This window comes from Cyanistes caeruleus, chromosome 12, assembly GCF_971803275.1.
Source record: "Cyanistes caeruleus chromosome 12, bCyaCae1.hap1.1, whole genome shotgun sequence".
NCBI classification, from domain to species: Eukaryota; Metazoa; Chordata; class Aves; order Passeriformes; family Paridae; genus Cyanistes; species Cyanistes caeruleus.
Window position 1 is genome coordinate 13,335,753 of NC_141712.1, and position 11,011 is coordinate 13,346,763.

Consider the following 11,011-nt stretch of genomic DNA (forward strand, 5'->3'; position numbering starts at 1 on the left):
CTCTGATCAAATCAGGATATTACATGGCTGTCACCCAGTGTGATCCCATCTCGCTGCCTCTCCCAGGGGTGAAGCTGCCAGGAGAGGAGGGAGATAAACCCATCACCTCCTGGGGAAAGCTAGGGGAAGGAAGAGAAAAGATCGATCAGCACAAGTTCCTGCCTAGATCTGTTATCTGCTGAATAGCTGCCCATGCCTGTGATTTATTTGCTTGCTTCTCTTCTAAGTATTAAACATAAACCCTCAGTTTGTCTAAATGGGAGCTGTGGGGTCTTTCTTGAAATGGGTTGTGTGCTATAAAATGTTGAGAGCATCTTAAAAGTTATTTCTTGAGCCCTGCAGCTTCACGTGGAAAAATAATGCTGAACCAGTGGAGCTGAACACTTCGTTACAGCCAACTCTGCTCTCCTCCCATGTGCTCCTTGGTCAGCCTCAAGGGCTTGCTGTGCCCACAGCAGCTCATTCCTCCTGAAATGGATGGGTCCAGCTTTTATTTCAGGACCTTTTCTTAGTCCTTACCTATCAGATCTGCTCGATTTTTCTTTCCCAAGTAGGAAGGAAAAACCAAACAAATGCCCTGCAATGAGAGTAAGCTGTTTACTTCTCACAGAACAGCTGCTGTCAGTCATGCTGTGACATTCCGGTTTCTGCCAAAATCTTCTTCCCTTTGGATATGTTCTCAGACTGTAAATAGCTATAGGCACTTCTAATTAAGCCAAGAAAACCTAATTAGTGGGATTGTTTCCTGAAGTGTATGTCTTGCTGCACTCCACAGAGATGACACCTCAGTGTGAAACTCCGTGTCCTCGTGCTGAGGAACAGCACCAGTGGCTTTTAAGAAATAGCTTTTTGCTGTGCTCTGTGTCAATCACCAGAAACAGGGAAAGGACAAAGGTGGCACAGAGAAATGGTGGCTCCCTCTCCATGGAGAACACATGATTTCAGGCCCAGCTTACATCCTTGTCCTTTTCCTTTCAAGGCAAATTTTACTCTCAAAAGCTTGTTCAACCTGTGACTGTGGGCTGAGGTGTAAATGTGATAGGAATGTAGGGAAAGATGTAAGGCCAGTCTCAGCTCATATAAACTGGGGTGAAGTGGAAGGTATTTGGATGCTTTGAGTGGCAAAGAATGTCAAGGGAATGGAAAAGGGATTTATTTTGAGACCTCTTTCTCCATGCCAGCAGTAGGAGGGAGAGAGACCATGTACAATCAAATGCAGAGGTAGGCATAGAAATAAAGGACCTGATGAGTTATTTTCAATGGGAGCTGCTGGATCTTACATCTCCTTTTCTGCAATGGTCACAAACTTCATGGGAATCACACCACTTCCTATCCCTGCAGGACAAGTTGTGACTTTGGCCAAGGATACGGAGTATAAAAATACCCCTGGAACCATTCTCTCAGGTTTATGTTACCACCAATAATAGATCTTGCTGTGCCAAGTAGCCTCAAGTTACATAAACAAGTTCCCATCATATTTCTCTTGGTTTTCCCAGACTATTTTGTTGACCATATGGGAGACTATGAAGATGTTTTGGCCTCCCTGGAGATGCTGAACCTCTCCATCCTGAAGGCCATGGACTACACCAAACGGGTGAGTGCTCCTTCCTGCACCTCACGTTTCACAGGCTCAGAGTGAGGGTATAAAATTTGCATTAACAGAGCACATCTGAAAGGTCCTCATCCTCCTCAGCAGTGCTGTGTCCTCCTGCTCTGCAGGCCTCTGGGTCTCTCAGGTGGGATTCTGAATGCATGAGTTGCTGTTAGCATCACTGACAAGGCTTTTGGAAACTTCATGTTGTAGAGTTGCCTTTAAATCCAGCTTCCACCTTGGAAGGCATGCTGCTTTCCAAACACAGTTGCTCATGTGTGAAGCTGCTCTATTAGAAACAAGAGGGCTGTGTGTTTGAAGGACTGCAGAGGAATCATGCAAGCACCAAAACCGAGGCATAATGACCCGGTTTACATGTGCAAAGTAGCCGTAAATCCTTAAAGATCCATCATGTATGTTATGATACTGGATTATTATAGACAGTGACACTGATCAAGAAGCATATTAAAGTTCATTTATGAATATCTATAAAATCTGAGCTGATGTACCATATAAACATCCCTGCTGAGAGGTGCACCACTCATTTGTTGTCTTACCAGGCTGAGAGAAGTGTTTATAGAGCTTTATTTCCTTTGAAATTATTTTTCTGTCCTTCAATACCACATAATAGTGCAACTGGGCTGTGTCAGTGATATTTATTGCCCCAGGTTAATCAATCCCTTCTCCCGCTTCCACCTTCAACCACATTTGCATTGTTCTTTTGTGCCACAATGAATAAAAAGTAGTTTTCCTCTTCACTGGTGAGCAGTAAGGTGGTACAGTGAGGGCCAAGCCAGGGAGGAAGGTTTTGCCTTTTCCAAGCAGTTCTAAGCACTTCCCAATCCAACTGCAGCCCTCCTGCAAGCAATCCAAATTGTAATCTCCCTTCCATCTATTTTTGAAGCTAAAAGAGAAACTCAAATTACTCCACATCAAAGAAGTGACAATGATTTCAAAGAAGTTTCAGGAGTCAGAACGGGAAATGGGAAATTTCTCTCCCTTCTTGCTGCTGAGTAAAGAGCATGATTTCCTTGCTTGATCAAAATCCATCCATTTTGATGTTTATGAGGAAGGCAGCATGGAAAGTGAAGGCACATGTTTAACAGATTGATATCTTGCCATAATAAATTAAAGGCAAAAGTCTTTGGCCAAGCACTGATCTGTTTGAAGTGTTAGTGATTTTTTTTTTATCCACATCACAAAAGGATTAAAAAAATCAGGACAACACTAATAGTTCGTTTTTTATGATTAAATTTCTGTGTCTGTTCATGTCTCATTTTTATTCATTATTATCAATTTTCATGACCATCAGGTTTTCCAACTATGTATTTTAAATAAATGTTAACATGCTAATTGAGATCTTAGGAATTCATTCCAACTTGCTGTTCGTGATGCCTTTCACCACTGTTTTTTCAATGTGATGTGAATATATATGACTAATTCTTCCTAATATTTTGCAAGAGGAAGGTGGTCTATTCCCTGCTTATAAATTAGGCATCTAAGCAGTTGGGTATTACCTTGTGCACGAGACATCTGCAGCAGAAGCAGGATGGTTATTCATAATCCAAACCCACTCATAAGAAGAATGCCTTTCTCCCTCCTTGATTCAGCAAAATGTGGCAGGATTCACCTGCTTTAATTGCAACAGGTCAAGGTTATTTACCTAAACCTGAGCTGGTCACCTCCATCATGAATTTGTGGAGAGAAACAGGGAGATCTGGAGCACTGGAGGCCTTCCTCCTGTGACACTGAAGGATCACAACACTTCATCTCAAATGCAGACATTTCCCAGGCCAGGTGAGGGAGTGCTGCCCCAGCATCCTCCCATCCCCTCATTTGATCAGCCCGTGGGGTGTGCTGCTCTTCACTGCCTGGCAGATTTTTGGCAAGGGAGCAAGCAGAGCAAGACTCCATCACAGAGAGGAGCTGGCAAGGAAGTGTTTAATGAAAAACACTGTTCCCCACTGTGATTTTGTGAACAAAGTGGTACAAACCTCATCAATGAATTATTCAAAGGCAGGCACTTTGTTCAGGTAAAGAGGCAGGGGAAAAGAAAACCCAACAGAAAATAAGTTATTGTGGGTGGTAGAGAAACCTGTCTCCAGTGTTCACACAGGATATATCTGGCTTGGAAGGAATTTAAACCTCATCAAGTTCCACCACTTTGCCATGGGCAGGGTCACCTTCCCCTAGACCAGGGGAGTGTAAAGCCCCACCCAGCCTGGCCCTGGGCACTTTCAGGGATGGGGCAGTTTCCTTCTGCTCCATCTGCTCCCCATGGGAAGCTGTAACCAAGAGTCCCATGATGATGGGCTAGCAGGATGTTTGAAAGATTCATACATTTAATATATAGTCTTAGAAACACTGGAAGAGATGAAAGGTGGCCAAAGCAGCAGGTTTTGGTAGAGTTAAGTGTGGTTTTGTGTCCCCTGATGCTTGAGCCTGTTGCTGTCCCTACACCTTTTACTGTGGCCAGATCCTGCAAAGGGCTGGGTGATGATGCTGAGCACTGTGAGTTGTGAGCAAACTGCTTTTCTTGAGAGCTGCTCCAGCTTCTCCATAATAAAATACACATTTCCTAAGCTGGAGCTATCTATCATTTAGGAGTGTTCCTATTCCCTCCTTTTCAAACAATGTATTTGGGGCAAACAGTAAATGAAGTTGAACCTTTTTCTGTGTTGTCTCTTTGAGGGGTGCCAGCCAAAGAGAGGGCATGGGGAACCATGGCATTTAATTGCTGTTTATATTTCTCACCTTAAAAGACAACTGATTATTTCTTGCTCATAAAAAGTGAAAGCAGCAATTATCTCATGCTGGAGGACCTCGTAAAGCATCAGCAGTAATTAGATTCAGAAGTGGAAGGTCTCACACAGCAAAACAAAATCTGTCATTGTAATTATTTTCCAATACAGTGATGTCCGTGCTGCATTAAAATGACTGCCGGTGACAATTGGAAATGCAAAGTTAAATTGGAGAGAAAGGAAATGAACTTTTGGGTTCTAAATAAAGCTGACAGCAGGAGATGTTCCTATACAATTCTCTTTTACTGTTGTATAGTGCAGCCAGCAAATAGCAAAGCCAGCATGACTGGGAAGGTTTGTGTCCAGTGTCAGAGGGCATGTGGAGCACAGTGGGAGAGCAGAGCCAGGCTGGTGCTGTCCCTCCCCCTCAGTCACTGAGTCCCCTGCCTTTGGGGACAGTGCCCACCCCATGCTTCCACCATCCTTGTCAGCTTTGGGGGTGGCAGGGGAAGTGCCCAGGCTGGCAGAGGTGGTGACTACCACTGCACGCCCTCACCCAAACAGCCCAGGAAATGTGACTCTGCTTGGTAAAAAACCTGTGTGGGTTTCTGAGAGGCTCAATTAGCCTTGTTCCTGTCAGGTCCAGTTTCCACTGCCAGCTGCACTGGGATTGCTCCTGCTTCCAGCTTCTGCCAATTAAGCATTTTTGCAGGACTGACCGTGGAAGCATCCATGACCTTAAGTGGTGAGGCAAACTTTAAAAGCAAGCTTCAAAGAAATCCAGAAAATGCTGAGTGGTGAACATTTTCAAGGATGAAGCAGCTCAGATTTAGTCAAATCATTCCTTCCTGGGGATGCTCCTGTTGGGCAGCAGACAGGTCCAAGAGCCCTGGTGACTGACCTTGGTGCACACCCTATCCCAGGTGGAAGGAGGGTGGAACAGCAGCACAGTGGTGGCAGCTCTGGGTTGTGCCCAGCCCAGAAAATGTGAGCTGCTCAAGGCTTCTCACAGATTTCATGTTCTGGCCTTGTCTCACTGTGGTTAAATGAACAACAGCTGAAGACTTCTAGTCTGGGTTTAAAGTCTGTGGGGTGCCACTGCAGTGCAGCACAGGCCGGTCTGAAACTCTCCTATGATGCAGTTAAAGATGTAATCACAGTGAATGGCTGTGGCTGAAAAAAGAAAAGCATGGTGATGGGTCAGTGAATTGGTAAGGGATGAGTCAACTCTCCATGTGTTTTAAATGACACATTTCTGAGCAATTTCTGTATCAATTTCTAGAGCAAAAAACAGATGCTGATCTCTGGAAAAGTTATGGATTTTGTAGTTGAACAATCTGAAAGGGAAGGAGGTGCTCTTGTTTAGCTTCTCAGAAAGTATTTCTACAACTCTTCTCTGAAACTAATTTAAGAAAATATTGCACCACAAATTAAAACAAAATGTGCTGCTTCAGTTCTGCAAGAACTGAATTTTCCCCAACTTTTCAGACTCCAGAGCAGAAAGCCGCTTCCCCATGCGATGCCATCCAAATGGAGCGATTTTCTTGCCAGCTCTGCAGGGCTGTGCATGAGATCCAGCTGGGCTGCCAGACTGTGGGGAGCAGGAACTGGCAGGGGGATGAATCTTAAGGTCTCTCTTGGAACTTATTTTTATATTAAGAAACTCATTCATTGCTCTTCTGTCTTTGCTGCAAAGTTCATGTCCCTCCATTCTCTCTGAAAAGGAAAAGCATCTTCTCTGGAGGTCTTGCTTGGGCCGTCCTGGCTCCAGATCTCATGGACCTTCTGTAGGACATGGTTTTCCTCCTCTTCTCTCCCATTTTAGGTCTGTTGCTCCTGGGATTTAGATGAATTGTATGGTGAAGGTGTCAGTGCTGTTGTCTTGCCAAATAGTCTGAGAGCAGCTTTGAAGGAGCCACCAAAAGGAAAGGCAGTGAGCAAGTCAAAACATAAGCATGTGGCACAGCCAGGCTGAGCCTTCAGCAGCTTGACCATCCCACACTGCTACATCTGCAGGGTCCTTTGAGTAGGTCTTGTTTGGAAAACAAAATCTTCACTTTCCTTGGAAAACTGAAATAAAATATGGATCAGATTGCTGCCTTGTGGGTGCTAAGTACAGCTAATTAGGAACCTGTGTGAAGCAAAAGGCTGATTATAGTCAGGGTGTTGAGAAGCAGGAGGCCACACTTCCAAGCCTGTTCTTTGCCTGCTGGGTGAGTGGACAGGGTGCAAAGGGGCCAGAAGCCTCTGGGTCCACAGGTGACCTTGGGGATGTGCAGCAGAGCCCGTGTGTGGGCCAGCAGGTGCCTGCCCCTCACATCACTGTGGCTGCTCCACAAATGGTGGGATTCCAGTGCAGCAGGGAAGTTCTCTAGTAGTGAGAACAGAGAAGTCCTGTGATAAATTGCTTGGGAATGGTCGATGGCAGGAAACCTTCAGGACCAGAAAGGTAAGCATGAGAAGAGTCCAACATTGAGTTTTGCAAAAAGAGGATTTTACAGCAAAAAACTTTTCAAATCCATATGATGCTGTTGTCATTTTTTTAATCTGAACAGGTGTCTCATTTGGTTTTTTAGAACTGTTTTGGGAAGGCTGAGGGTCTTTCATATGGTAATGCTTTCATTTATCAACTATTTAAATGCCTGTTCTCTTCAGGTTTCTCCTACTGATTATGTGCCAGGCAATCAGTTTTGGGTCTCTGCTTTGGAAGGGATTTAAAAGTCAGGGGGAGGGAAAGGAGAAAGAGGCAGGTCTGAGTGTTATTTTAATTATAAGAAAATATCTCTTGGAAGCAAACAGGCAATTATGAGCAGCGAATTTAAATCAGCCACTCAGAGATTGCAGTGCAAAACATGCCTGGTTTTTAAAGGGCTGGGTGGGTGGAAGATAACCTCTCCATCATCCTGGGAAGAGGCTTGACGGGTGTTTTATGGCATGGCGATAGGTTTGTTGTCAGGTTTTGTTTTTTTAACTGGAGGAAAAGTGTGGGTGAAACAGAGTTGCCTTTGGTTTCCAACTGAAAAGCCTTCTCAGTTTGGCAGCATCACTCTGTGGGTGTGCTTGGACTGTGGTTATTAACAGTTGGACAAGTCAGCATTGTCCCCAGGCGTGGTAATTGTCAGCCAATTTGGCCAGTCTTGCTGAAAGCCAGCACTGGGAAGCCTTGTTGGTCAGGTTGTAACCCTGTGAGGCAAAGGGAAAATGTGGGGAGGTCACAGTGGGTCTCTGAGTTCGTGGGTGGTGCAAAATAATCTATATTTTACATCCTGTAGTCTTAATGAGCTGAATAGTGACCTTTAAAAATGCCAGCAAAGAAGCTTTGAGGTGTTCAACCACATTAAAACTCTCATTCCCCAGTATTTGATACCCACAAGGACATGCCCATGAGAGCCCATTTTTAGGCATCCATTTGCAGTGTCTGGTGAGGGAAACTTGCGCTGGTTGGCAAATCCAAACAGTCCACAGCATCAAAATCCCAGTTATGCTTTGCACAAGTAACACATCCCAGGGGTGTTTTCATTAATCTGTGCCAGAATTTGGGCAGTTTTGGGTGGGCACATGTGGAAATGAAAAGCTGGAGGAGCTGTGGTGGGGCTTTGAGGGAACTGTGCCCCCGTGTTGGCTGCCCCTGTGTGGGAGGGTGCATTACAGACACGTGAACAGCCCATGATGTGAAGGAGGAGGGTGAATTTGGGACTTGGACCTCAGCCAACTGACCAGAGACCCAGCCCTGGGCGATATTTCCCCAATAATGCAAGCTGTCCTTTTCCCAGTCTTCTCTCATTTTTTAATGTCTGTTTCACTTCCTGCTTGTCAAATCATGGCACTTTCCGAGGCTCTCCTGAGAGCCATCAACACAGAAATCTCAAGGCCATCCTTTCAATGATGTTTTTACACTTGCTGCTCATTGCAAACACAGTCACCTGTTTGCAGCAGCAGAGGTCAAGGCCAGGCAGCTCAGCAAAGAGCTTGCCTGGAAATGATGGATGGAGAAGAGCAGGCTTGGAGATGTGCAAGAGTTTCTGGCACAAAACAGCTTCATTGAGCAGCAATTATTATATGATCTCCATAAATATTTTAACTTCTCAAGCTAAGTAAGGAGGAAATAACTCTTCAGGGTGGAATTAATAAAACCAAACCTCATTAAATCTCAATAGGATAGTCTGACAAATGTTTTAATAAGACAATGGGAAGGAACCCTTTATAGCTGGTCTTTTTTATGGTTTGTTTTTGCAACCCTGAAGAAGACACGTGGTAGAGGAGAGCCTAAGGAATTGCTGAAAAAACCTCTAAGCACATGCATTTCTGATTCAGCTCCTGAGAGCAAATATCACAGCTGGGCTGGCAAATAGCCAGTTGTTAAATGGGGGGAAAAAAATCACTGTTGTTCGATTTCAGATCTATTTGACTTACTTTCCTGTCAAAAAGCATCAGATCTTCACAAACACCCCAATTTTCTCTGCACTGGCTGGAATAGCTTTGTACCCAACACCCATCTGTCCATCCATTGAATCTGTGTGTAGGGACTTAAACTGATTTAAATGAATATGGGAATCACCTGTTTGATTTTTTCTAAAGCTGAACCAAGGTTATAGGCTGTGGTTAGGTAATAAAAAATCCAACATTTAACTACACATACTCTCACAGCTTCAGCATCACCATCACCTTGTTGTGCACCACCATCTGCCAAGGATCACCACGTCATGCATATTTTCCCAGAAACACTGTGGCTGCAACAGGGAGAGGAGCACATTTTCTTGTGTTAGACAGAAGTCATTAACTGCTGCTGATTGTATGCTCAGAAAGCCATCAAGAAGCTAGTGCTTCCATACCAAACCAGGGTGAGAAATCAGCTCTGGGATCAGTTTCCCCAAAGGGTTTTTCCCATCAGTTCATTCTTCCTTTATGATTTAATACTGGAGATAAAGGCAGAGATAAAGGCCCTCTGGGTTCCTGCAGTGCTGCTCCAGTTGCCATGGAAATAACCCTTGTTAACATCTTCACCAAAGAACAGGAATAATTTGCTTTGGGGAGCTTTGGGTGCTCGTGCTGTGCTGCTGCATGCTCAGATAACCAGCAGTGCTGGGACCACTCTACTCCCCCGAGTGTGGTCATTGCTGATGGAATGCAGGAGCCAGGAGCATCCATCCCTGTCTCATGGCTCCAAAAGTTAGTGAATTCCTCCCAGAGGAGTCCTTGCCCGGAGCTGTGAGCACAGAGGGACAGACTGCCCAGTAGGGTTTCGCCTGGGCAATGTGCTGTCCCAGCTGGCACGGATGAGTGGGAAAGAGTCTGGGAAAAAGTGGTGCTGATGAGCTTGGGTTTAGGAGAGCCTCTTTTTCACTGCAAATATTTTCAGCTCTGCTGAGTGGTTTGCTTCAGCCAGGGCTGGTCAGTGGTCAGTGGCCACTAGGTCTGTTTGGGCTGGTGTTGAACTGGTTGGAGTGGTGTTGAACCAATGGTGGATTGGTTGGGTCAGTGTTGGACAGTTTGTGCCAGTGTCCATCTGGTTGTGCCGGTGTCCCACCTTTGCTGGTGGCTGTCAGGAGGTGTAGGAGCAGGACTGTGCCATGAGCAGGGCTCAGCAAGGCTGTGCTGGGAAAGGGGCCCTGGCTGCTTCGTGCAGATCAGTTGTTCTATTAAAATATTTTTACCTGTTCTTTGTCTTGAAAAAGTTTGTATTACCCTGGGAGCTTCTGTCAGTTAAACAACACACTGAGCCCTGTAAATCATCCCAAGCCCCTTGAACTTCAGTGCTGGGTTGGCCATGCTGCTGTGGGCTAGGGCTCTGTACAACGTGCTGAACTCTCTCAGCAGGGATCTCCAAAGCACAGGATGCACTTTTCATACCTGCACCCACTGCCTGCAAGGCAATGGTAAAGTGATTTAAAACCATGCCAAAGACACCAACGGGCTTTGGGTAGCACCTCTTTCCACCGTGGGGCATGGAGGGGAACAGCTTGTGCATGGGATGCTCTGTGAGTGCTGTGTGGCAGGGGCCCTGGTGGTGCTGTGTGGCCAGAGGCCCTGGTGGTGCTGTGTGGCCAGGGGCCCTGGTGGTGCTGTGTGGCCAGGGGCCCTGGTGGTGCTGTGTGGCCAGGGGCCCTGGTGGTGCTGTGTGGCCAGGGGCCCTGGTGGTGCTGTGTGGCCAGGGGCCCTGGTGGTGCTGTGTGGCCAGCACTGCCCTCACCGTGTGCCTCTGCAGGTGTACGAGAGTGGCAGCAACGTGGACCAGTTCGTGACCCGCTTCCTGCTGAAGGAGACGGCGAACCAGACCCAGTCCCTGCTGAGCTCTGTGGAGAGTGCTGTGGATGCCATTGATGAGCAAACCAACCCCACCAGGTCAGCAGCATTCCTGCCCTCCTCCGGTGCAGGAGGGTGGAGGGGGAAGAGGATGCTTTTGTGGGGTGAGGGGAACGCAGCAGACATTGTGCAGGAGCAAAGGGGAGCTGGGAGAGTGGCTGCCCTTCCCTTTGCCTCCCTTCCCGGCTTCCTGAACTCCAGGGGCTTTTCTGCCCCGCTCTCTCCTTCCTTGTCCCTTCCTCTCCTGTGGTGCCTGAGGTCCCCCTTAACAGGAGTGTTGTGTGTGGGGATGCAAACCTGGGCCAGCATCCTGGCACCGGTTGGGCAGCGCTGGCTTCACGGGGCTGCCTCTCTGAGCAAACCCAGCAGTCCCACC

The 11,011-nt window shown here is 46.5% G+C and overlaps 1 protein-coding gene across 9 annotated transcripts in view; it reads left to right on the top strand.

Moving 5' to 3' along the window:
- NECAB2 (N-terminal EF-hand calcium binding protein 2) overlaps positions 1 to 11,011 on the top strand; it is an 85,081-nt gene that overhangs the window by 69,265 nt on the left and 4,805 nt on the right. For all 9 annotated transcript variants that reach the window (XM_086847336.1, XM_023934720.2, XM_086847337.1 and 6 more), the window contains 2 exons: positions 1,497 to 1,594; positions 10,538 to 10,674. In XM_086847336.1, the coding sequence (XP_086703462.1) occupies positions 1,497 to 1,594; positions 10,538 to 10,674 (235 nt within the window). The remainder of the gene's footprint in view (positions 1 to 1,496; positions 1,595 to 10,537; positions 10,675 to 11,011) is intronic.